The sequence below is a fragment of the Amblyomma americanum genome, chromosome 1 (genome assembly GCF_052857255.1).
Source record: "Amblyomma americanum isolate KBUSLIRL-KWMA chromosome 1, ASM5285725v1, whole genome shotgun sequence".
NCBI lineage: Eukaryota > Metazoa > Arthropoda > Arachnida > Ixodida > Ixodidae > Amblyomma > Amblyomma americanum.
Window position 1 is genome coordinate 252,723,288 of NC_135497.1, and position 27,363 is coordinate 252,750,650.

Genomic DNA, 27,363 nt, shown 5'->3' on the forward strand with positions numbered 1-27,363 from the left:
GTAGACAAATTCCTGCCCAGCGCTGATCACGAGGACTGCGAAGCACGCCGATGATAAAATCGCCAGTTTGGCAGCAATTTCTGCAACCTAGCGCAAGATGTAGACGCTAGCGAACGAGCACGTAGACGCCAACCCCCATTGCCTGCGGAGCTACCGACGTGGTCGTAGATTTGGTGGCGATCGACAGACTGCTTCACAATACAGTGTGCACCCTCGAAATCATTTTTGCAGCTTGCTAAGCGGCGGCAACGGCAAAAATGTGATTCAGACTATTCACTATGGGCCTTTTAAGCTGTTTGTTTTGGAAAATTAAGCACACACACACAGCTTCAAAATGTTTCATTTCATTTTTTGCGTTTTTCTCAGTTTCATTTTCTGCACCACCCTACACACTGCTGACAACCTTTTCCCGGCTTTGGTATGCACGATTTTCACCATTCTTGTTTTATTTGAAAGCTGAATGATTGGAGCTCGCAATAAAACCATTAATAGCACTGTTAATAAAATGCGAGAATATTACACAGCATAAAGAAAAATCAGCTTTTTCCCCGCCAATTTTACGTGAACTTCAAAACATTGTAACATTGGCTGCAGAAGGGCTAGAACAATGAAAGTACCCTTATTGCAAGCATTAATAATATTAGAATCCACTGGGATAAAATTTATTTGAATCTGAGTAGCCAATTTTTTCAAAAAGTTGTCAGAATAATTTTACCGAAATTCTTGAATGAATTAAGAAACGACATAATATACACAAAAATGGATACCATATTTGAAATCAGCATACTAAAATACATAATAGCTGATGTTTTCATTTTGCCAAGTCCAATATTAAAAATTTTTTCTCTAAGACCCTCTTCCCCCCTTAACAGCACCACGGAAAATATGGTGGTGTTGAGCGTAAGTACCCTGGTGGTCAGCATTTACAGTAGAATCTCGATAAATGGAAATCGGTTAAACGGAATCAACGCTTAAATGGAACAAGCACCTCGCAGTTGGTTGCGTTAATCTCGTTAATCGGAACTCAAATTTTCCAACCACCATATAAACGGAACCGAAAAAAATAGACTCGAAACAGCAACTTGACATGTACGCGCGCAGCCCCACCACGGTACGCATCACTGCCCCCCCCCTTCCCGGCTTCAGTCTTTGGACGTTTCCGGTTTTCTCACACACTGCAGCCGCATCGCTTGCTTTCTGTCACGGTGTGCTTGCAGTTGTGTTCAGCTAGGCTTGACTGAATAAACTGCGCTGCTCTTGCATGCGTTTCTGACAAAATTTTAATTGCGAATTTTGCGAGACTGATGCCAAGGTCTAGTGAAATGAAATACCTACTGCAGCAGTTGCGTTTAGCTGACATTCGAACACTGAGGCCAAAGGCAAGAAATGCAATTAGCTCTCCCAGACCGGGCCACCCACAAGAACATAACCACAGCTTAGAAAATTCCTCTTACCATGCTCATGGGGGCATTCCCTCCTGTCAGTGGTGGCGGTGCCATGATCGCACGCATCGGTCCCTGTGCACCACCCAGCTGGGGACCACCACCACCACCACCACCACCACGGCTGCCTGTGTCATCCCCTCCAGCTTTGTTCGGTGGCGGCGGACCTTCACCAAGCTCAGCCATCAGGGACATATACTGCACCAAGAACAGAACGAGCCCACCATTTAACAACTGAGGCTAGCAGCTTATCATTACAATGAAAAAAAAAATCATGAGTCAATGCTTCCTAGTACAACAAACTTAAGACGCCTGTGACCGCTATAATGTAATCCACTTAACGATACCAGACACAACAATATATCACTTATAACAGCCAAATTCTTTACACCTATCAATTCTCCTATTTCCCCAGTGTAAAAATAAACAGTATATAACAATTAAATTATCGGTAAAATAGCGGATACAACAACAGGATTCAGGCCGCCCGGACTGTGTTTACCACCAAAATTTGGCTGAAAGTTTGATAAAAATAAAATGCTTTGTAGTGAATGACGTGAGAACTCTGCAAATGGACCGGCATGGCAAAATCTGTGAGGGTTATTGCCTTGGGAAAGCAAGCGCTGTCATCACTGCAACTGCTGGAGGAAGGAAGAGCTTGCTTGGCTTTTCTGGCACAAACATAGTTTCTGCCATTTCCGAAAGCCTGTTTTTGCATTCGTGAACTGGGTAACAATGGCGGCAACTAAGTGCAAGGCTAAGTGCAAGGCGATATCTCTGAACCCCCCACTTTTCGCTTTGAGAATTTACTTTTTTTTTAAGCATTGGCTTTTCTTACTGTTTCGCGCTGTCCGCAGCGCAGACGTTGGCAGTGCGTCGATAACATCGCTGCATGTTTATTTTTTGATCAGAGCTCCCGCGGGATTAGCTCAGTCAGTTGATTTGGCAGAAAACGCTGTGTGCCCTTAACAGGAGCACCGGTGGCTACATGCATGGGGGGGGGGAATAAGTGTTTTTTTTTATTTGCTTTATTTGCTGGTCTGGCTATAACAATAATCAGTTATAACGATCAGAATTTCTAGTTTTCTCAATATCGTTATAAGTGGATTGCACTGTACTGTATGCAGCCGAAATGAAATCGTGGAATGTAGCTGCTATGCACACAACAAAATAAGGTGCAAACATAATCAAATCAGTTGCTAGTCATGACAGTCGTACTTTGTATTGTCCAGAATTTAAAGACTGCTTTGTAACTGCCTGTGTCATCCATTTCACTGAGTCACACGTTAACACTGCAGCATCCCAATTAAGAAAGAATTAATAAATATATGGTATGGTACATGCAGCTTAACGTCCCAAAGTGACATGGGTTATGAGGGACGCTGCAGTGGAGGGCTGTGGGTAATTTCAACCACCTGGGGTTTTTTAACGTGCACTGACATCAAAATCCTAATCTACTGCATTATGTGAACCGATGCTGCCAGACTGAAAAATTAAGATCATAAATTCATTGACAGCACTGTACCTCAGGAAACTGGCCCATCGCAAATTCTCAAACAGCGGGCATCCAGTCCATTTTGCACATGTGCAAATTTGGTGGCTGTATTCTTGACAAATATTGTACAAACAATTGTTTTTGCTCACACTGAAATGTGCACCATGTTTGCAGAAGTACATAAATCTATTCTATGCAGCTATTGCAGTTCTACGAACAATACTGAACTCCCATTCCCCAACAAATAGGGGCACACTGACTGCCAGCAAATGGGGTGACTGCCGATCATGGCATGGGTGGCGAATGTTTGGGCAATACATCTTCACTCAGTGCTGGCAGTGCATCTTCCATGACTAATGATTATGCCACTGGTGACGTAATGGCTGCCCTTGTGGCTCTCACATTCATATAATCCGTAGTGACAGAGGAAAGAATCCCAAACATCAGAAATTCTGCTTATTGTACACAAAGAGAATTCTACGAGTTCACATCATATCAAAATTCGCATCAGCCATAATGAATCATCACGATTCTATTCTTCAACGACTCTTGAGGGTATTCCAGCATTATTTAGAACTCCTAGAAACCAGTGTCAATGAATATTATCGGGAAACTGGTCACTTATGCATGACCACTTATGCATGCAAATAAGGTCTCCAAAGAATCAATTTTATGAGAGAAAAAAAAGATAAACAAAAGCCTTCCCTAATACTTTTTTTCCAAAACACACAAAATGTAAAAGTCGTTTTGTATCGACATGTTGACTTGCATTTGCTCGTGCTGTACTGACCACTACAGAACATGCATACAAAATTATTATTAAGCTCACAGCATAAACACACAACCGACTTTTTTGAATGGAACCCTGCATGAAAATTTAGCACAGCTTCCAAGAAAGCATCCCAAGACACGACTACATGAGGCTGACTAGCAGGACTATGATTACATGAAAACCAAACCTACACACCTCTTCATCTATCTTAGATTGGGCCCCACCAGGCCCTCCTTCGCCTCCAAAGCCACCCCGACCTCCATAGCCTCCGCCACCTTTGCCCCGCTCTCTGCAATCACGTGCAATGTGTCCAGTGCCACCGCAGCAAGCACAAATGACATTATTGGTGATGTTGGGCCGGTCTGGGCACTGCCACGCCTTGTGCCCTGGTGCACCACAGTTGGAGCATCGAGGTCCTCCCAAGAGATCATTCTCACGCAAGGTGCCATTCAGAAGAGCTAGCTCTCGCAGCTGCATACGACGGAGATCATTCTGGCCCTCCGGCACCTCCACACCTTGCCGGATTATCTCTTTGATCTGCAACGCAAGATCACACACCATTTGGAATGAACATAGAAAATACCACTAAAAAAAAGCTCCAGAAAGCGGTACTGATGAAGTACCACTTCGAGCAGTAAACATTTTCAGCACACCTACAAGGAGAGGCAAAGCCTTGCCTTAAAGCCCACTGACAACTGCTCAAGCAATTTCATAAGACCTAAATGTGTAGCACTACCAGACAAAATCTGAAAAGACACTTCATTTTTTTCCTGTCTGCATCAGGGAATCCCGCAGCCCAGAGCAATTTAGTCACCAACCAATTTTTCGGACTTAGCAGGACTCGGATAATAGTCCGAATAATTGAACAGTCTGGAAAATCTATAAACTTAAAAAATACCTTTCTGTGAAAAACTGGCTTTACAAATAGTAAACATCACTCTTCCCCATGTTCCGTTTGCAAGCTATAATATTAGACTGTATCTGAGTCAGAGTCATACTTTTGTCATGTCCACACCACACCACCTCATGTCACGATACCAGACAGTGCAACACAGCCACCGGAAATGCCACGAGCGAATGCACGCACAGCGCGAGGCAAGAATAGTTTTGTTTCAAGAGGCAAAACAGAGGGGAAACCACAAAAAAAAGCAAGCAAGAAGTGAACGCAAATGAGCTCCTCTGAAAGCAATTCCCTCCATCCGGCTTGCAACATGGGCAGCGTCGTCTAAGCCCCAGTAGACAACACAGCTGTCCCATTTTCTATGCGATTACGCGCTTTCTTTGTAGGCACTCTTAACGGTAATGATAGCAATAAAGTGTAACAAGTGGCAATGATGCCTAACAAATACCCACGCCTACCCAAGCCAGTCCGTCTGACTGACTCCGTTTAAATCTCAAGGCGGCACTTCTTAACGCGGTGACGAATCAGGCGGTTACAACAGCGATGCCCGCCCACATCTATATTTGACTGGAAAAAAAATGAACGTTCGGTCGAAAAATGCTCTATAGCATAGCTGGCATCTATTTTAGTCCAAAAAAACTAAGCTTTTGGACTACACATAAGAAGGTAAGACGACGTCGAAACAGCTGTCGTCTTCTGTGGTTGCAGTTGCATCAGCCGTTTCAGATGGCATTTCCTCTGCGTAGCAGTCTGGTGGCACAAAACTGCTGTGCTGGAAGTGGTTTGCTATGATTGCAGCAGGCATGTTGGCCCCTTCATGTGCCAGAATGCTCAAAGCACTGAGGAGCATAAGGTGGTACTTCTTCTCAGCTTCCATATACCGTATTTACTCGAATCTAACGCACACCTTTCTTCTGATATATCGGGTCCAAGAATTGGGTGCGCGTTAGAATCGAGTACGACACTAAATCTGCGATATCATATCGCCATCGGCATTTCAAAATGGCCGCCTCGTACGCACTTCGAGCCTAGCTGTCTATGCCTAGCCAACCTAGCTGCAGTAGCGTCCTCCTCATGCTTAGTCTACCCGTTTTCTGCGTTTGATCTACCAGCATGGACGTGCCGACAGCGAAGATATGTCGAGTTCATCATGATGCCGCATTTAAAAGGAAAGTCATCATGCATGCAGAGACGGACGGAAATCGGGCCGCATCACGCGCATTCGAAGTACCAGAAACATGCGTGCGGGACTGGCGCAAGCAGAAGGAAAAGATTTTCGCCAGCAAGGCTACACGAAAGGGTTTCAGTGGACCGAAGCAGGGCCGGTTCGCCGAAATAGAAGAGCGGCTCGCAGAATACATCCAAGAGCAGCGAGCGGCGCAGCGGCCAGTGACGACTGATCTGCTCAAAGTCCGGGCGACGCAGTTAGCCCTACAAACCGGGCTCACGCAGAGCGACTTCAAAGCGAGCAGGTGCTGGCTGTCAAATTTTATGAAGAGAAAAGGGTTTTCTCTTCGAAGGCGGACGGGGATATGCCAGAAGTTGCCCGAGGAGTATGAAGAAAAGCTGCACAGTTTTCAGCCGTACGTTTTGAATTTGTGCCGCAGAAACGGCTACCATCTCGGCCAGATTGGAAATGCCGATCAGACACCGCTCTACTTCGACATGCCTGCCACCACAACTGTTGAAAAGAAGGGGGCGAAGCAAGTGCGCGTGTTGTCTTCTGGCCACGAAAAAACGCGCGTCACCGCAATGCTTTGTTGCACCGCGGATGGACACAAGCTGCCCCCGTATCTTATATTCAGATGCAAGACGCTCCCGAAAGGAATCGTGTTTCCGAGTGGCGTGATTGTGCGCGCAAATGAAAAAGGTTGGATGACGACGGACTTGGTCGCCGACTGGATCGATCACGTCTGGCGCAAGAGACCCGGCGGCAGTTTGGGCCTGCGTGCGATGCTTGTGCTTGACGCGTTCAGGTGCCATCTCGACGAACGCATCAAGGACAAGCTCGCTGCATGCAACACCGACCTTGTCGTGATACCCGGCGGCATGACATCGCAGCTCCAGCCGCTCGATGTTTGTTTAAACAAGCCGGTTAAAGACAGGATTCGGGCGCTCTACACCGAATGGCTTGTGAATGGCAGCCATGAATTCACTCCCAGCAACAGAATTAAGCGTCCCTCGCTGCAAGACTTCACTGGATGGGCGAAAGATGCGTGGTGCACGATACCGTCTGCCATGGTCAGCAAGGCCTTTAAAAAATGTGGTATATCGAATGCCATGGACGGCACCGAGGATGAAATGCTTTGGTCCGTCGACAGTGATAAGGAGTTGTCTGACAGCGACGACGAGCGAAAACAATCTTGGCAAGATAAGCCGTTTCCTTTTGTGTGTGTGTGTGTTTTATTATCGAAACTTTTGCGCATCGAGATTAAACCTTTGTTTTTCCAAACGAGACAAAGTTGTATTAGTGTATGAAAGCGTGAGGTGCGTGGTACTTTTTTTTTTTTTTTGCGAAGGAAGACGGGTGCGTGTTACAATCAAGGAGCTTTTTTTTTTTCGGGAGGGGGGGGGGTCACGAAAAACGGGTGCGCGTTACAATCGAGGGCACGTTAGATTCGAGTAAATATGGTAGTACAAAGGCATGTGCTGTAGCACGTGCTTTCTGTATTTACGTTTGATGTATCGAATTATGCCCTTATCCATGGGCTGTAGGGCTGCGGTTGCATTTGGAGGGAGAAACACCAGCTTGATCCACTCAAGGCCCAATACCTTGCAGTGAGCACTGCAGTTGTCCGTAACCATTTTCTCGGCTCCAAAACGCCGGTCAATTTGATGCAGCAAGGACTGAAAAATGTTCGATGTCATCCCAGCCTTCCTGCTAGCTTGGTAACCATCAAGAAGGTGCCTCACGTTCTTGAAGCACCTTGGCTTCTGCACCTTCCCAATCACTTAGAGCAGCAAAACGTTCCGTTCCCGTCCCGTCATGTTGGCGGCAAGTAGCACAGTAGCTCTTTCCTTGCCGAGTTTTCCTGCTGTGCAAGGGTCACCTTTGAATGACACTGTTTTGCCTGGGAGTGCTTTAAAAACCAGCGCTGTTTCATCAGTGTTGAATATGTTCTTAGCGTCATAGAGCCAGGCATTCATGAAGGCCGTGCCTATCGGTAGTTAAAACGTTAACTATTAGAAATTAGATCACTCTACTTAATAGTTAGCATGATTAGCCTGTTTTTAGACATCTGCCAGCACTGGCACTGCTATGCCACAAAGAGATTCTCTTTATCTTGAAAACCTTTTTTTTTTTTTTAACGGGGGACACAACTGTTTTGGATCGAAAATTCGCGAAAAAAAAAATGGTTTTTAAATTTTGTCATATTCAGATTCACGAGGTCATCTTGCACCAGACATCGAATTTTTAGGAAGAAATAAACAGTAATTGCGTCGTAATAGCCATTTAAATTGCCAAATGGCACCCAAGTTGCCTATTAAATTGAGGTCAAATCATCCCCTCCGTCGCTCGGTCCCTGCGCGCTCGAAAGCTCATACCTTCGAAAGCTCGTACCTCCAGCTTTTTTTTTTAATCGGTAAGCAACTTAATCGGTAAGCATCACGGGGAGTCCTCCGTTCACGGAAAAAAAACGGCCACAAATAGAACGTGCGCACCGAGTTTTCATTGGTTAGAAAAGCCATGTGATCAAAATGGCGCTCTGTGATTGAATAGGCCTCAGGTTAGGCTTGTCTGCTCCAGAACTGCGCCGCCATTTTGAGAGAGTCTTCGCCGCGCAGTGCGTGTGGACGAAGTATCACTCGCTGCATCGGTTCGGCGCCCACTAACGGCGAAAAAATTGGCAGTGACTTAGCTCGGCTATGCCAGGTTATACATAGCGAGAAATTGGTCTTCTCCTGTCGATACCGCCGCTGAAGAGTGACCGGACTCTCCTTCTCGTCACCCATGCGAAACGACTGTGATACGGCCACCGTGTCACCTACGCATTTTATACACACAGCTGTGCATGCGCAATTAAGCGCATAGCTAGCACGTGGCATCCATGTGTGTCATGCGCAACACCAGCGGCGAAGGCCGGCCAGCTGCCCCTCTCTGGCTGCCACGCATGCGCACAACCGCTCTTCCACGCGACGTACGCCACGCGCGGCGGCGGCGAACCTCTGACATCACACGCGGCGCACCTGCTGCTCCTCTCCAGCTGCCGCGCATGCGCAGAACTGGCCTCTCCGGACCACAGCGAAATGCACGCAAAAGATGCAAGGAGTTTGGACCAGCGCAGCCTCCGCAAAGCGAAGGTCAAAGTGCGGTTGGCACACTACTGCCAACCGCATCGTGAACAACCGCGAAGCGCATCACGGACGTGCGCCATGAACGATAACGCATCGCCAGTGCCGGCCCCGCTCCCGGGCAAAAGTAACAAACACGCAGTTCGAGTCGACACCAACCGCGTACGCACTGATGATGGAATTATCACCTATAGTTATGTGATCGAAGCTAGTACCCGCGAACGAGTGGTACTTCGTTTTGAATTGACACTAGCAACAACGCGAAAGACTGAGCCTTTTGTCGCGTCTTTTTCTGAGGCTCCACCAAGAAGCGAGTGTCCATCCATGGGCATCAGCAAGATGGCAAAAAGGCGGCAGAGAGACGCAATCCACCCTGATTATGCCCCTGGTGCATTTCTATAAGTCAGAAATTGTTCCTTTTACATAAAGGTAGTTGGAAAAGTTTTTCGTCATTTTCTCAAAACTCCAACTTTGACACATTTGCAATAGTGCAGAGATGGTACCTCTGGTTCTAGGCGGGCTAGCTTCATAATTCTTTTTTTATGTTGGAAAGATAAACTCACAGAGAGTGCAATAAGACTAAATCAAGGCCAATTGCCAATCAGTATAATCTTACATATACATCTTACATATACCACCCTGCTAAATTTAAATGTGCTGTAACTTCTGTTCAAATAGGACTAAAACAACAGTTTTACCTTATTGCACTCAGTAGACATTCTAGATCATGTCTGTATGCTAAACTTCACCAAGGCCTTTACTGTTACAAAATTAAACCAACTGCATATTTCAAAGATTGCACAATATTTTGAGAACTTGTTTCACAGGAAAAATAAAAGTATATTTGAAATCAGAATACTGAAATACATAAACTGGGTAAGTTTCATGAATATCTATCAAGAAATAAAAAATAGTTCTAAAAGGGGTGTCCTCCTTAAATTCCTTCAAAAAAAAAGAACACCTGGTATACTCACTGTAATGGCCGCACCCTCAACTTGCCAGCTGGCAATTTTTTAAAAAAAAGTCAGCGAAAAGAATTGCTTCATATGTGCACGATTTTGCCCAAGTGGTATGCACACTAGGAGTTGATAGACGATAACTGCCTTTGACACTGTACGACCACACCCATTAGTCCCGCGTGCCAGACTGCCTGCAACCACGAAAACGCGATGCTTCAGCGCTGCTAATTCACCTTGTGCGCTCGGTGTTCGCATCAGAAAGGACAAAACGTTACGCTGCTCAAGCAACTAGAATGTGACGCACCTTCGCTAGCGGCGCGCTTCCATGCAGCAATGTGCTGCCTGCCAGACTCAGGTGATCCGCACCCTAGTAGCGCGCCGTTCGTCCAGTTTTGCTAGGCCTAGCATGCTCCGCATCGAAGCTGCAGCAAAATGCTTAGAATCTAGTCATGGTTTATTATAAAATGTCTAACCCTGTTACCAGTTTACCATCACACAATAACCTCACATTAAAATGAACATATAATTGATTTCTGCGAGGCCTTCAACAGTGAAGCGCATGGAAGAGCAGACCAGGAAAACACCACCTCACATCAACGGCGTCAGGTCGCACGCGTGGCATGCCCGTATTCATCCGAACAATGCGGTGGTCCGTTAACTTTTGCTTTTGCGCCAGATGGTACAATCAGTAACTGCACTACCCCTTGCATGGCTGTATGTCAGGGTTGACAATGAATGTACAAAGCAACATCCAGGGCTTAAAGTCAGAGTGGTCTCGGGGGGGGGGGGTCTCTGGGTGTTGGCGAATCGGAATCGGCACATAGCTAGCTTTTTTTTTTTTTTGCAAGTGAGCATACACAGACTTGCCCTCCAAATTCGTGCACGCACGCACCACGGTCCACTGTACACTGTTCAGATAGCTTCACCGCCTTAGAACGGAGCTTCTTTCTGCTGCTTTTCTGCCTTGCGCCGAACATACGCATACACCGTATGTGTGTTGCAAAATAAACGAAAAAAGAAAGCCAATGAAAGCCACTGCTCGTACTTCAGATACCATCGAGCACAGTGGCAGAGCATGGGGATCACTTGTTTAAGGTCTGTGTCATAAAATAATGACTTCTCTATGCACTTTGTATAAAACTCAGCAAAAAATGTTATAAACTCAGCAAAAAAAACCACGTAAAACAGGCTGCCAGCCGCTTTCTCTATCTCCTTCTATTAACCTCTCCATCGGAGCTTGAATCACTACAGACCCCCCTGCAATGGAGCCAGACTTTATGCCCTGGCAACATCACAATGCAACATCACAGTACCATGGAGCCCTGAATTTTCACCTTTGCTACTGCATCTTATAGACGCAATGCCACTATAGAGACAGCTTTTATAGATTAAAAAAAACTGCAAATACCATACCACCAACCACAGCTCAATGTTCATGTGGCATGACCAATGGCACTCCATGATGAACTAAAATTTTTTTCATTCGAAGAATTAAAGGGACACTGAGGAGAAATTGAAGTTGACTTGTATCGATAGAATAGCAGCTCCTGATCACAAAAACATCACTCTTACTGAAAACAAAGCTCTTGTAATGTAGAAAATAGCAAGAACCAAAATACAGGTGTCGCCGCCACAGGCCAATCTCGCAAGTACAAGCCTGATGACTTCCTAGGACAAGAGGCGCCACCTTGGAAGAATTTTTCTTACTTCATGGAAATCGACGAATCTCTGAGGCTGGCAAAGGAAGGTTTGCGCACCGCACCGCTAGCCGTCAGAAATCACAGAGTGCATTTATGTCACGTTTCACGTCACTCCGTTCTGAGACGTCATAAGAGTTGCCGTGGCGTCATAAGAGTTCCCTGAGTTTGAATCAGAGCGGCGGGAAAAACTTTTTCATCTTCGAATCCAAATTTCTTTGAAATAACTGCATCTTTCGCGCCCGGTCAAGCGGCAACAAAGTCATGAAATGCCAAACTATCAGATTTTGCTAACAAAAAAAAAATGATAGAGTTCTCCTCAGTGTCCCTTTAACATTGGGCACACACAGTATAACGTCGCAAAGCAACATCAAGGTGAATAGTAAAATATTCTTACCCTGTCCACAGCTTTGCGAACATTTTCCTGGCTTGAAGCTGTGACAAAGGCGTGCAGAGGTTCATCTTCACCAGGCAATGGCTGGCCATCCTTGCGTCCCACTTTGCCTTCCTTCACAGAGCCTTTGCCCCGAATGATGATCTTGGCACCCGTTTCCTTTTCAAGTGACTTGAGTGTGTTGCCCCGTGGGCCAATCAACAAACCCACAAAGTTGATGTCCGGGTGCTCTTCTTGTGGAATCATGACTTTCTCAGACACGCGAACCAGCGGTGGTCTGCGAATGAAACATGCATCAGCATGCTGAAATGCACCAATGCAACAAGGACCAGGAGGTAACAAAAGATTTGCTTCGATGACACTGAAAAAAAATGCCCAAGCTAAGATCTCGAGCTCTCATCATTTCCCACTCACAAAAGCATTGCACAGATTCAACTTGAAAGGAAAGCATAAGCCATCTGCGCCAATTCATGCAGAGAACAGTTTCCACTACTACTCAGCACTGCTTCAATCATTACTTCCAAGCTCAGGATGTACAAGAGTTGAGAAAGCTACTCCTTGCGGACAGCTTGTAAACATGACGATTAATGACAGAAGCAAAAAAATTTCCTGGTTCTTGACTAACATCGAAGGCAAAGAGAAGCAGTGATACCTATGTATAACACCACTCACAGGCTGGAAAATGCAGACCAACTGAACACACCTCAGCTATAGTAGCATGCAAAAAAAGCTTTATTTTTGCTGTACCCTAACCAGACAGCACCAAGCTTTCAGATCTCAAAATGAGAAAAATGTATGCAACTGGGCACCAAACATTAACGCAGTAATGCTGCTGGTAAAATGCAATTTGGAGCAATTTTTGCAGTTCTAAGATTTCAAATTTGGAGCATTCTGAAGCAGAGGAACGTCGATTTAGGAACAGCTGGAAGCACTAAAATTTCAAATCTGGAGCTCTTTGCATTGCTTTACATTGTTTTAGGAGCACCCTGGAGTATCCAGCTTTTAGTTTGCAAATAATCTTTTAGGTTTGCAAACAACGCTACAAGAGATTGACTGCAATGTAAAGATGTACTATGCCGTTAAGATTGCAATCATTGGCACAAAATACACTTGAGAGGTCTTCCATTCTGTTTTATGCTGTATAATTGAAGAGGATACACCTTTGCAAAACATGTCATACAATGTTTAGTTGAAGAGCCAATACATACACTGCACATAGTTTCGAGCATAGCAGCTGAAATGTGCTGATGTTTAGATTAGTTTATAGGGTTTAACGTCTCAAAGCGACTCAAGCTATGATGAACGCCGTAGTAGAGGGCTCCGGATAATTTCAACCTTCTGGGGTTCTTTAACGTGCTTTGACATTGCACAGTATGCGAGCCTCTAGCATTTAATTATGCTTTGGCTGCTTGTGGTCTATAGCATGCTCGAACAAGCTAAGAGCCATGCGGTAAGGTGAAATAGCTGCTAAGTACCTAAGATACCTAAGGTTAAGTGCCTCCACTTGCACATGTCACTACATTTACCTGCACTTTGTAGACGATTTTAAAATACAACGGCAGACTGAAATGAGCTCAAGTCATCACATAACACCAGGTCAGATGATGTTATGCGTTTGACAGAACTCATTCTCAAGTGGATTTAATGCCATCTGCTACAATGCTACAACGCTACTAGACAAATTACTACACATCTGCTACAATGGCTCACCAGCAAAGCGCGGCTCAGCACAGTGATGCAAATTCAACACCCGCTCATAGTGGCTGCACTATGATGGGCGTTATAGGGTCCCTGAAAAGGGTGATGTTGGCTATACTACGCTCGCATTATGTTGAGTACAGGGCACCGGGCATTCCTGCCGTGTCCAAGATTTCAAAAGCGAGCCGATCATTTACAATATATTTTTTAAAAATTCGCGCTTCCACGCCTTGCGGCGATCAGTGGTGCCAGGCTTTCGCCTCAATCTGCCCGCAATGCGTCATGAAGCACTCATTATGCCAGCTGCAGAGGGCTATCATTGCTTCGCCGTGCCAACTCTTTCTGACGTCACGCAGCTACCATGGCTGCGGCTGGAAGCTCTGCCTCCTGGGGAATTCCCGCACACGTCGGCAGACAACAGAGGGATCGAGTGGGTGGGGCCGGCGGAGGAGCGCCGACATTCCAGTGTGCCAAGTGACAAGAGGAAAGGCACGAAGAAGCGGAAATTCAAATTTTGACTGCATATCACTCAGCTTCCACAAAATGCATTAAAAAGATTCTTGCTGGAGGACATTTATGAAGTGGCATCCTTTAACATCCAAGGCATATCACAACTTTATTGAGAGCTCCTTTCAGAGCCCTTAAAGGAAGGACTTCGGACACTGCCAACTTTGTAGTGCATATAAAAAAAATGCTTGGTTGCTAACATCACACCTCTAGGCTACAACACAATTTGCGGAAAACTGCATAACTACGAAGCGGAGATACACTAATTATGCATGTCTAGCACATTCAATTTGCATTCTATATATAAGCTTATTTAGGGAACAGAGGGTAGGAGAAGCTGGGCGACTGGGTCCTGGAGCTCACCAATAAGCAGGAACTTCAAGCCACCTTACACAGTAGAGAGGGCCCCACGCACTTGTTTAAACCTCATCCCTAATCCCTACCCTTACCCTTTTGGTCCTATGACAAATAAAAGTTTGCTCCTCCTCCTTCTGTCCTTCTCAACCCTTACCTCCTTGAGTGAGAATTAGTTCTGTGAAAAATCAAAATCCTGAACATTTGAAACAAAGAAACACCTCACGTATTACAAGACCACCCCATCCAACAGCTGACCATCTCTAATCCCAAAACTAAAATGACAGCGTTTTGCTGTGGACAAAGCGGCACAAGAGTTTCAGTAGTACACCAATCAACAATCACAGACAGACAAAAGCTATATTAATATGGTGCACACTGCTGGTAATTTAACTCCACAGCAATCACTGCCATTTACAACTATTATCATGCAACATTACAAACATCGATAACATTTGCTTACTTGTAATCTGATGGTGGCTTGTAATCTGGATTGATGGTGAACATTTCTGTTATGAGCACATGCCGCTCATCCTCTAATCGTTTGCGCACTCGATATTCGCGTGTGTTCAGCCTCTTTCCTGCGCTGTTGTAAATGGGCTCCGGAGATGGAGACCTACAAAAGAACAGAACAAGAGGTGCACGCATTTTGTGTAGCATTAAAGCAACAAGCACGCAATTATAAAGCACCACACTGCTCGACTTCCCACACTTGACAGGCATCTAGTAAAGCTGCAGTGTTCAATGTCAAGATCTGTGTTCACAGATACCAACACTTGCCTTTGCTAGAGCTTTTTCTTGCTCTTTAAACAACCACAGACAGTGCTCAAATGCCAAACAAATTAGCTTCAAATGTTGTTGAACATGTTTGAACACGTTGATAAGTTAGTACATAAGAGATGCCAGGTGAATAACAGACATTTGCCTTAATGAAGGCATGCAGCCAGAACACTAATCCTTTCAGCATTCAAAAACCTTGAAGAAAGATGTAACATTTGTTGCAAACTGCATTTGAACAACAGAAGTGCGCTAAACTGCCTTTCTGATAATGTACTTCACACAAACAAATAACATGAGGCAAACACGGAAGTGGAAAAAAAACTTGATTGGACAAATTCACATTACCACCGATGAAATCAAAAAATAAAAGCTGGTTAGGCAAAAAGGAACCTGAAAAAAAAAAAAAAAGCATCAGCCTACAGCAGCTTTTCTTTCTAGTTTTCACACCTTTTCCTTCTGACAGGATAATACACTTCAGCAGCTGGAGCAACGCTGCAGCAAAATTGGCCTATTGTGTGAACATTAAAGAAACAAAACCTACATATTAAAAAACCCTCTTTATTTTTGTTACTAAACAGCAAGCACAATTGAAACATACCAAGTTGCTGTCTCGTACTAAAAATTTGATAAATTTTAGATAGAAGTCTTACGCTCATCAGTCACTTAATAATTACAGTTAATGATGAGAACAGTGATGTTCTACAGTGTCATTTCCTTCCTATGTACTTATTGCACGCACTGTAATTTTAAGGCTTCAGAAGCAACTTTCCAACAACCAGCACCGTTTAGGTGAAGTTACCAAGGTCACACAACCTCTACGCACCACTAAGTTGTTATATCTAATCTTCTCAATCCCTATAAATAAGTAAATAAATAAGTATGCAGAACACATACTTTGGTGAGCAATTATCACTGTATAAATCATTACCATTACCCAACAGGATTGATTAAGCCCTATGCATGCTGCTGCTGCTGACAGAAGCTACGATACTAGGAACACTTAACATTTTTAAAATATACCTGGTCATGGCACATGAGGCCAATATTAAATGCAGTAAAAGCCCATTAATTTGAACCCTGATAATCGCTAGTCTTTTCTACCCCCCCCCCCTTCTCGCCGCTCCGGTGCCGCTGAAAGTTTTCGTCCATGGTTCATCCGTTCCTCCAGTGCACCAAAACTGCACACTCGTCACGTGCTTCCTCACACAAGATGCTACCGCTTGGGAGGTGTACTAGTGGTGGAACTTTACCACTAAATATATTCACTGTCGCGCCACTCTCGCCTCAAAAGCAAGCAACCACTGCCCAGTCTTTAGCCAAATAAATTTACAGTGATGCAAGGACTTCTTGTCAGTTTTTATTTTCGGATAATTGAAACATTTTTTTTCGGTCTCTTGAAGTTCGAATTAAAGAACTTCTACTGCAGGGTTCGTAGCAGTTTTAGTTGAAAAAATTCAAGGGTTTTCAAGGACTTTCAAGGCCCTGGCATAGCAATTTCAAGGACCTCAAACAATGTGTTTAGCAGCTCGGACCAAAAAAGAAATTCTTCAACAACAAAATCATTCATTTTATTGAAAAAGAAAAAAGGAAAGAGGCATATACCACCTTAAAACACATATCAGTAAACACACACACATTTCCTTGAAGCACACACTCGTTAAGCATATCAAGAAAGTGCTTGAAGTTTTGCTGCAATCGCACGATCAATTTCTTGAAGGTCCTGCATCTTTTCTTTTGAAGTTTTTCTAAGACTGTTTGATTTCACAATATATGTGATGTCATTTGCTGCTTCAGCTTTTTCGGAGTAACTGTCTGCAGCTGCCGTCAAGTCCACAATAGTTTTTTCTAGTTTCTTTTTCTTGTGTCTGTTGGCTTCAATTTCATTTTCAATAAGGCTTCTCTTTGACTGCCTCAACTGCTGAGCTTCTTGCTGCTTCTGCTCCTCCAGGTACGCTTGGTACCGGTTCCATGCGGCTGAAGTAGATGTCCGCGGCTCCTTTGTTATTTCTACTTTAAGGATGCCTCCCACCTTATCTATGGCATCGCACACAATTCTTTGCGACACGTAAGACATTTCCTTCATGTTTTCAATGGAGGTGTGGAGATTAATGCTAAATCCTCTTTCTACAGTAGCTTGACCATGACTTAAAATAAGCAGAACTTTGACGACACCCCAGAGGTTTGAGCATGAAGAACGGAACTTCAAAAGATTGCAAAAAAACTCATCCAAACTTTTGGAATGCTTCTCGAATGATCCAAGGGTGTCCTTTTCTTCCTGGAGCAACTCTGTGTACTCGGCGAGAACTGCACCTCGCTGGTGCTCGCTCAACCGGTTTGCTTCAATGAGGGCACCCAAAACTTTCCTGAAGCCTGTAAGGCACTCATCCGGCCTTGAACACATCCGCACAGGAACTAAAGAAGAGAGGGCCCTAACAAGAGGGTATCTTAGTGGGCTTTTATCCAATATCTTCTTCGCTGCATTAATCAGAAACTGTTTGCACTCCATCTTAAATGCAAACACATCCTTTGCACTTATCTTGGCAGCTTTCACAACTTGTTCTGCTGCATGACCAATGCCTACTTTTTCAAGGGGAGCATGGTTCTTTGGATCATCGATGTCAATCTTCAAGAAGCTCAAGATTCCAGCAGACGCTGCTACCACAGAGCACATTACAAACCTTGTCATTAGTTTTCTCACAACACTTTCAAGGTCCTTTGCTAAAAAGAACACCAGAGGTTTGTCACCTTGGTATTCAGTCAAAAATGGCTTGAATATCATTGCAATTCCCAGAGCAAATTGAAGCTTTGCTGGCATCAGCGGATCAGCGCAGGCATCACACACACGTTGGAATGCAATACACTTAGGCAAACTTACTTGTCTCAGTCTAATACATTGCACATACTTGTTCACATCGGGCCACAAAAGAATGGCGCGCTCAAGGACAGGTACATTTTCAACCCAGCGGTGCGAGACAAAGTTGAGAGGGTATGTTGTCTGGCCAGTAACAGAGGCAAAGTCATCTCTCCGTGCAGGTGCATCGTGAAACAGGCCACTTAGGCTTGAAAGGAGGGTATCCAGGCACCACTTGCTGGCCATAACACCTGCTCTGTACGCATTGTGCAGAGTGTGAAGACCACAATTCCCCAACTCCAGGCACTGAACTTGATAGTTGTTCTGAAGGTGACTTTGCAAATTTTTGAAGCATTTCAAATTCACATTTGGCCCATCCATAGACAAGTGAACTATTTTTGAAAGTGGCAAACAATCCAAGGCACTCAAAAGCTTTTCCAGGATGTCTTCTGCCGTACTGTGTCCCATGAAGACTGATGTGTAGTACCTGGTAGTTACACGTTCAGAAACGGCGTCCCAGTACCGCACGCGGATATCCATCTGCTTCCGCTGAAGGTAGTCGTTCAATAACTCATCGAACAGGACAGCGTAAGAGCCACACTGCTCTATTTCGCGCTGCAAACACGAGAGAAAATACGGCCGCAGGCCGTGACAGAGGACGTACGCGCATTTCTTTTCACCGCAGGAGAAGGCTGTCGGGAAACATCTTTTGGAACAGTTCCCCTGTGTGCGAAGACGAATTGTACGAGTAGTGGGAAGCTGCCACTTTCAAAGTCCACAGTTCCTCGGCATCGGTCACAAGTTCGTTCATACCGCACGCATGACGCAAGTCTGATGACACTGAAGGCATGACGCTTTCCGGTCGCTCACTGACTGTAGCCGCCACGTAGTTCCGAATCGAGTTTCCTTGCGCTCCATTTTTTACGTTTGCAATGTGCTTTGCGCTTCTCATGTGGCTTTTAATTGCCGACTCGCCCATGGAGGAAACGTCAAATGCTTTACAACACACCCTACACTTCGCGCGATGACAGTCCGAAGGATCCGGAGCAATCCACTGCTTATAAACATCATGGTCCAGCCAGGACCGCTGGAACTTGCACCTTCCTGGCATAGCGGAAAAACTTGGGAAGTTTTCTTCACAGCCCGTGAACCACGCTAACCACGAGGAAATGGTCAAGAAAAAGTACACTGGATTGACTTGGATTAGGACTTCATGAATGTGGCCAGACGCTCTGTCAATTCCGCTAAGCCTAGCCGAGCGTAAAATTCAAGGACTTCCCAGCACCTAAAAAAATTCAAGGGTTTCCAAGGCCTTGAATATAGCGTTTTAGAAATCAAGGGTTTTTAAGGGTTTCAAGGACCGCTACGAACCCTGTACTGTATTTGAGCTCTTCCAACAAAACAGTGCACCCTGATAAGAAAAATGACAAACATTACCAACATAGCGCAAAACAAGCGGACGAGAAGAGAACAAGGACATCTCATCCTCGTGTTTTGAGCTGCGTCGGTAATGACCAACCAACTTGCCCAAGCTTCCACTTCGTCTGACAGAAACACTTCAGTGCAACAAAGGGGCCATAGGCAGCACCTTGGAACTACTTAAATGTTAAACCTCTCTCCATATATTAACGAGATGTGTGTCTGAGACCGACTGGTCATGAACTTCATCCTTCTTCCAGCACTTTTTGGCCTTCTGCCCGAAGATGAATGACTGCCCTGCCAATACACACCAGCACTACATTGCTTAATGTTTTTTTTTATATAAAGAAAGCAGCAGCCTAATCAGAAGTAAATAAAAGCGCTTCGTGTTGTCAGAAATATGTACCGAGCGCTGATAAGACAGCAATTTATTACTTGTATTGCTCCATCTGAATAAATGTTTTGAAACAATGGCCACCAAGACATAAATTATTTAATTTCCGTTTTAATCAACCTTAAATTGAAAGAAAAAAAAAGGAAACTGGACACATCGTTCTATGTAGTTTAAGAGCACTACGCCGCAGCAATCATTCTGCTGTTATGATTTCAAGCTTAACATTACAGTAATACCCAGGTGCCTGATGCTGCTTTTATCCAACATTATTTAACATCTCCAAGCAAAAACAAATGTGAAACAGCAACCTTTCCACCAGCGGACACATGCTCCTTGATGGTGCAAAGATTTTTGGTAGAGAAACTCTTCAGGGAATCAGCACATAGCACCTGGTCGCAAAACCCCTTACTATCAATAGACTGAGTTTATATTTCACACACATAATGCATTTTACCATATGCCAAATGTGCATTTCATTTCAGAGTGCAAAACCATATGTACGCTTAGTTTCAGTACATTATACCCGTGACACAGGCTGTTTCAATGGCTCTTAAAATGAACAACAGCTCATCTTTCCAAGTGCTGCTGAACTGATTAGCAGTTTATCACATTTATATAGCACTTCCCCACAAAATCCAGTTCCAACTCTTAGAGCATGTGACCCACTAATAAAAATTTGTCAGTATTCTGACACATTTAATTTACTGCACTGTGATTACTGCATAAGTTTGGCACTTTGTCTACACTACAACTGGACACCATACTAAGCCAAGAGGATCCAACAGTTTCCACATTTACACACATTTGCTCCGTGAATGTTGTAGAATTGCATTTGTACAGTAATGCTTTATGCAATGATAGAACAAACAGTGGGTAAAAAGGTCGCCAAGTCACTCGATACGGCAGGACTGTTGACCCTCAGGATGTTTGATGACCTGTTCTACTGGAATTGCTGATTTTTGTTTGAGTTCCAATTTTCACTGAGAGCCCAATGGCAATTGTAGCTCTCATGTAAAGCACCACCACCTAACTGCCATTGAAAATGCCTATGCACCAAGGATACTAATCATGTATACCAACAACTTGTGGCTAAAATGCTCACCCTCAAATCACCTCCCTTTAACAACAGGATGGAGCTACAATATTTGCTTAAGTTTTGACACCACTAAATGTCTCCTAAGTTTATAAAGTACCTCAGCTTTATATGTCAACATCAATATTAAGAGGGAATGTGTCACAGCTAAATTCATAAAATCGTTCCAACCTAAAATGTCACTGGCACATGTCAGGAATGTAGTACAGGCACTTCCATAAGAAATAACTGCAGCTGCACTGCACTCAGCACAGGCTGCCTTGTGATTAGGATGAGTGGAAGTTGGCACTGGGCCACCCATCTCATCCACACCACAGTGTGCGACATGTGGGAGAGCAGCACAAAGAGGAGAGGAAGAAAAAACATTTTTTTTAGCCTTTGTGATCCTTGGAGACGAGCACACACGCAGTGGGGGGGGAAGAAAAGAGTGCATTAGATGATGCAGCCAGGGCAGCTCAGGTCCAAACCTTTCCTCAGGGTTGAAGGGGATGCCAAGGTCCTCAGTGCGCAGCCTCCTGCTGAGCTCTTCAATCTGGAGTTGCACTGAAAGAGATGGGGTTAGAGAAAGAAGGGGCGGAGCCCCCCAGCAATTAAATTAGGGTCCATCCCAATCAAAAGGGCCAGCCCGGCCACACCCCCACATCCCTGGAGTCAGGCAGCGGCTGGCCCCTGCACACACCTTGCTGGGGCATGCCAGAGGCCGCCGGGAAGATTGGCCGGCAGGGCCATGTGTAGCCCAGTGCACAGGGTGCAGAGAATGCTGCTCTTGACACCCTCAGCCTCCAAGCCTCAAAGCCTGCTCGGCTGACAAGGCTCAGAAACTGTGCCGTGCACCATCAGTAGTTAACTGCTTACTCTGGGCAAGGAACAGATGCCTCACAATGAATGAACTATGTATTAAGTTGCTCTACCCTGCCATAACGCTTTACACCTTCACTTTTGTAACACACGCTTCCACAACTTTCTTAGCAATACAGCACATCAAGAACTAACCGTTACTGCATTAACAGACTGGCACTCTACAATCAATACAAAAAAGGCAAAAAACATATATATATGCAACACGCCAGGGATTGATAGCATACTTTTACAAAACTACCTGATACAAAGCTGCCTACAGAGCAACCACAGCTGTAGTACAAAACAAAAATTTATAGAGATATAATGCCATGCTGGTAGTTAGTACCAGAAAAAAGAAAAAGCTACAAAAGCATTCTAAGCATGCTCTTGAAATATCCAGGAGATGATGACAGTTTGATAATAAAACTTAGCTCATTTACAAGGGCTCCAATGCGAACAAAATGAGATTTCCCATTACGTTGTATTATCAGCAAGCTCATCTCAGATGAAACTACTGTGCATGATGGAAAATGTGCAGGTGCAGCCCACTGCTCTTGCCTCGTAGCCACACCAGGACTGGCACCTCTGTCAGCTGCATTTATGAATTACACATCCGTAAAACCAAGCAACCTATTAGAGCACACATAATTCACAAAACCACAAAGAACACACAACACGTTAACTGAAGTAAAGAACAAAAGCAGAGATGAACCTCACCTCAGGGACGTCCTTGGGAAATAGTGAATCGCAACCACATGTGATGAACAATACTTTCTATGACATTACTTTTTAATTAAATAACTCACATGTTTAAATCAATAATCTAAAATAATCTGCAGGTACTAAACTTTTCTGTGGATGACTGCATAACCCAATGCAATACTTAAGCACCAACATTCCTGAAGCACAGATACCAATAGAGAGAAAACCAACTTACACAGATAGGCCCGCTCCTGGTTTGGATCCAAATTTGTTGGGAGCACAGTGGGCATTCCAGGGATGAACACCTTTTCCTTTTCATCACAGCACCAGCGGCTTCTTCGCTTTCGGCGACGATCTCCAGTATTGATAGCTTCTAGTGAACCCATTGAGCCCATGGAACCCATGCTCGTGTTGCTGTTCTCATCCTGACTAGCCCAGGAGGGCAGCATTGAGACAACAGGCGGTGCTCCAGTCATTGCAGCTACAACAGAAAAAAAAAAAGAGCATTGACAAGCTTTGGTCAAACTTAAGACTTTTACAACACGAGCATGCCTTGAATGCCACTATAAAGATGCATGAGCAAGCTGAAAAAACTTTCTACCTGGTGTTTTATTACACACTTCTACAGCATGTGCCCCTCATATTGAGCTTCCCAAAACATAAGCTGTCACCACAACTGGCTATGGCCTATAATAAAGGAATAGCACAAACTGTAATCCAAATAATACTATATTTACCCAATTCCAACGCGCATCTTTTTTCTGGAAAAAATCACCGGAACATGAAGTCTGAATTAGAATCCAGCACGAAATTGGGGCTACGCCAGCAACATGCTATTGTCGTCGACATCACAAAAATGGCAGCTTGGTACTCCTTGCAGATTGATATTATGGATATTGTCTACTGCACTCTTTGGTACCCAGAGCCCTCGCGAGCATATCAAGTGTGCCGTCAGCAAGATTCCGACCAGCACTTGAGCCAACATGCAAACGTCAGTTGTGAAAACACACCCAGTTCACTACAACGTCGGGTAAAAAAAAAAAAAGGCAACCTTGAGCGGGGACTTTCTAAGCACACACTGACATAGCCATACAGACCCAGCGCCGCTGCTGCTCCTGTCCAGGGCACACAAGTGTCTTGATGCTCTGCCAAGTACGCTGAAGCGCCACTGCCGCTGCCACTCCCATTGAAAGATAAACGCACCATGGTGTTATCAGAGCACAGCATCTTGGCACACTTCCAAAGCCTGAACTGCAGATGCCGACAAGGGCACGAAGGAACGAACTAAGAGAAGCTACCTAACACTTTGAAATAAGGTGACCTTGTATATGGAGGCAAGTGGCAATGGGGTAGCCTCACATGCATTTTTTTTTTATCCAAGCACAAAAATCTGGCGCGTTACAATCGAAGTCATTGCACTTTTTTTTTCCGACCTTGAAAAATGGGTGAGCATTACAATTGAAGGTGCGTTAGAATCGAGTAAATATGATATGTGTTTAGTTCTCGTCAATGGAGAAACGCACCAATACACCAATCATTACAGCAAACCAGAATCATGTGAGCAGACATCTCACAGCTACTCAGCTGTGCTAAAAACTGCCACAGGAACACGTAGCCACTTCAAACAATGTCACAAATTCTGACAAATTGGCTGCTTTTCTGATAATTCTTAAAGGAATACTAAGTCTCGCTAACCGAGAGACTAGTGTCCCGAGAATAAAATTAGGTCACTTTTACAAAGAACAGCACTTGGACAAGATAGAAAATTATATAAGACAGAAAACATCAGCAAAGCCCATTTAAATTTTGGAAAGTATACAAAGTTAGATGAATTCTACGCCAGCCACAACTAGTTCACTGCTTTCACAAGCAACACTAGTATTTTGATGGGAGGAAAGCAGCACAAGTTACAGCCAATATACGAGATACAAAGTGTCCATCACTTCACATGCCCCCTAGTCAGCCTGCATAAAACTGGTGCGTGCAGCAATTACAGAAGCACAAGCTTATTCATGCTTTTTTAGAACAGCGAGGCCACTACACCCCCAGAGAACACCACATCAAGAGAGGACAGCATAAGCATAAGAGTTGATTAATAGTATGGCGGTGATATCTGTTGATAAAAACTAACAAAACACTGGTCTGATTGGCGAGTCAAGAAGTCTCATTTCTGTTTGTTTTCTCTAAGACCTCAGGAGCTTACAACTCGTAACAATGCCCTTTTACACCTGAATCTTGTAGGGGTGTGAATAGAGGAGATAGAAGACTTGTGATTTTTCTCAGCAATGATTACTTTTATGAGCAGAAAAGCAAAGTAACTTTTCATAAGCAAAGTAACTTTTCATGAAAAGAAAGTCTAGTAATGCTTTTTTTTTTCATATTTCTCCTTAGTGTGCCTTTAACTGCATATAACTACAATATCAACTTATAATAGAAAACTAAGCAAAGATCATATGCCTGCACTCTAGAGAGAATAAGGTTCAAGTTCCAAATGAAGCACTGATAATATCTCATAGACACAACGACACAGTATATAGGCTGTTCAGGTTTTCATGGGCCTGCACTCCCTCTCCCACACAACAAAGAAGGAATGTAAATTGTAAATTATCGGGTTTAACATTCCAAAGTAGCACATAGTGGGGAACTCCAGATTAATTTAGGCCACCTGGGGTTCTTTAACATACACTGACACAACACAGCACTCTGGTGCCTTTCACGTTTCACCTCAATCAAAACACAGCTACGGCAGCAAGGAACTGAGAACAAAACAACTGAAAGTTACAAGGTGAGCTCTAAGATTTCCACAATCTACACTAGCAATGCCATGAAATTTGCATGGGTTAATATGATCCATTTGATCAAACAATAGCAACATACAATGCCCTCGCCAAAGCACCTTTTGCAGCACAGAATCAATGATGATGGAACAATAGGTAAAGAAATGTGACAACTGCATGCTACTCAGTGCCACCGCAAATGATATACTGACGTTACACACCGGACACATAATAAAACCAACCATGGTACTTTAAGGTATGAGCCCACATTTAAACCTCATTTATTTTTTCAAAACATCAATTTTCTACTTCACATGTTTCAAACATTCCCAAACAAATAAATATGTTGGAAAAGGAACTGCATTCCTACCTTACTGAATTTGCGAGTTACACCCAGTTTCAGAACACCTATTCACATTTTCGAAATCGGAACTAAGTACTTTTGGTCGCTAAAGTTGGTAATTTTACTTTAATATGGCAAATATTTCCCTAATTTTTATTCTTTCATGCTCTCTGCTATTCTCACGCTTTCCTGTGTACATGAAATATCTAGGAACAGCCAGGAAAGAGATGTGCAATGCTTGAACACAGTACGTGGACTCGGTGGAAAAAGTTAACTGCCGCCTTTACAGAAGTACTATGGCACTGTCATAAGAGCTTACGTAGCAGACCTTAAGGGAATAATGCAAGACAGTAGCCAGTCTACTTCACTGCAGTTCACTGCAGCTAACAAAGTGAAAGCTGTATAAAGTGACCTGTGCTCAGATGAACTGCTGTCAAAGTATCTGCACTACAAAACAAAATGCAATGAGTGTTTCAATGGACCCATATGGCAGCAGGTTTCCAAGAAGCCATATGTAAGCGTGCCTATAATACCATATTCCTTGCATGATGACGCAGTTCACTTTAAGAACGGCAGTAGAAACAACGTGGACATCCTGAGGTAAGCCATCATAGAACCAGTCAACTACACCTCAAGAGCTTGCTCTGCCAAAGACCACCAACACATACAGAACGCATTGTGTCAATGAAGTGATGGAACAAAACAAGCCAGCAAGACAAAGACAAGTGGCTACAAGAGCAAAGGGAAACTGCTCTGCATCTCAAAGGGGCCCTGGCTATGGACCTGGTTCATTCTAGAAAGGTGTTTTTTTTATTTTCATACCTTTAACAAGGTTTGCAAACTTTTTGTATTCTAAAAACAGGATACTCCTTAACTGTGCGCTAAGCAAATAATGAAAAAATTTTTAATTAAATTTTCTGCAGTTATTCCTTACATAAGTCACAAGCAATGAACCAGGATATACAAAATCGATGTGAAAGGTTTGACACACAGCTCATAATTGCCAATGTGAAAGGTTTTGACACAAACTTCATAATTGTAGTATAAATTAGGTTATTTTTTCACACTTAGTTTAAAAACTAAACATTGCACCACTATTAAACGCATTAAATTTATCCTAGTTCACTGTACTAGTACCATACACAACTACATAGCTGTAAAAAATTTTCTCAATTCAGTGTTTCAGTGGTTGCCATTGTTGGCATGACTATCGATAAATTTTAATGTATTTTTTTCCAATAAACAAGCACAAAAGAAACAAACTCGTATTTACTCCTAGAACAGTGTGAAAAGTAAAAAAAAAAAGCATGCTATAACATGATGACCATATTATAATCCTAGCTGCTAATAAAACATTTTTCTTTTATTTGTGGTCTTACACCTTAAAAAGGAACACATGCAATCTATAATGGATAAGGAATTATATACTTTGGCCAACCCATTGTGGGACACACGCATTACCTCCACAAAGAGCTAGCCAGCTGCTTATCTACGGCGCTACCGCTCTTTCTGGAGCAGGTCAGCTAGACAGTTTTACAAGTTCATACTGGCGGGCAAAGCCAAAATGTGCATAAAAGGCACTGAAACCTGTGGTGACCAAGGCCCATATTCTGGAAGTGTCCTTTGAGCGGGCATGTCCAAATGCCAATGGC

The 27,363-nt window shown here is 43.9% G+C and overlaps 2 protein-coding genes across 2 annotated transcripts in view; both read right to left on the reverse strand.

The window, feature by feature from the left end:
• The window catches only part of LOC144114927 (uncharacterized), a 53,072-nt gene that overhangs the window by 16,050 nt on the left and 9,659 nt on the right, over positions 1–27,363 (reverse strand). Inside the window, exons 2-7 of the mRNA XM_077648957.1 lie at positions 22,827–23,072; positions 21,517–21,592; positions 14,976–15,128; positions 11,957–12,230; positions 3,905–4,246; positions 1,455–1,640 (exon numbers count right to left, since the gene is read on the reverse strand). Coding sequence (XP_077505083.1) covers positions 1,455–1,640; positions 3,905–4,246; positions 11,957–12,230; positions 14,976–15,128; positions 21,517–21,592; positions 22,827–23,072 — 1,277 coding nt within the window. The remainder of the gene's footprint in view (positions 1–1,454; positions 1,641–3,904; positions 4,247–11,956; positions 12,231–14,975; positions 15,129–21,516; positions 21,593–22,826; positions 23,073–27,363) is intronic.
• LOC144114928 (uncharacterized) lies at positions 16,824–18,902 on the reverse strand. The gene has a single exon (XM_077648958.1). The coding sequence runs from the start codon at positions 18,681–18,683 to the stop codon at positions 16,959–16,961; it is 1,725 nt and encodes a 574-aa protein (XP_077505084.1). The 5' UTR covers positions 18,684–18,902; the 3' UTR covers positions 16,824–16,958.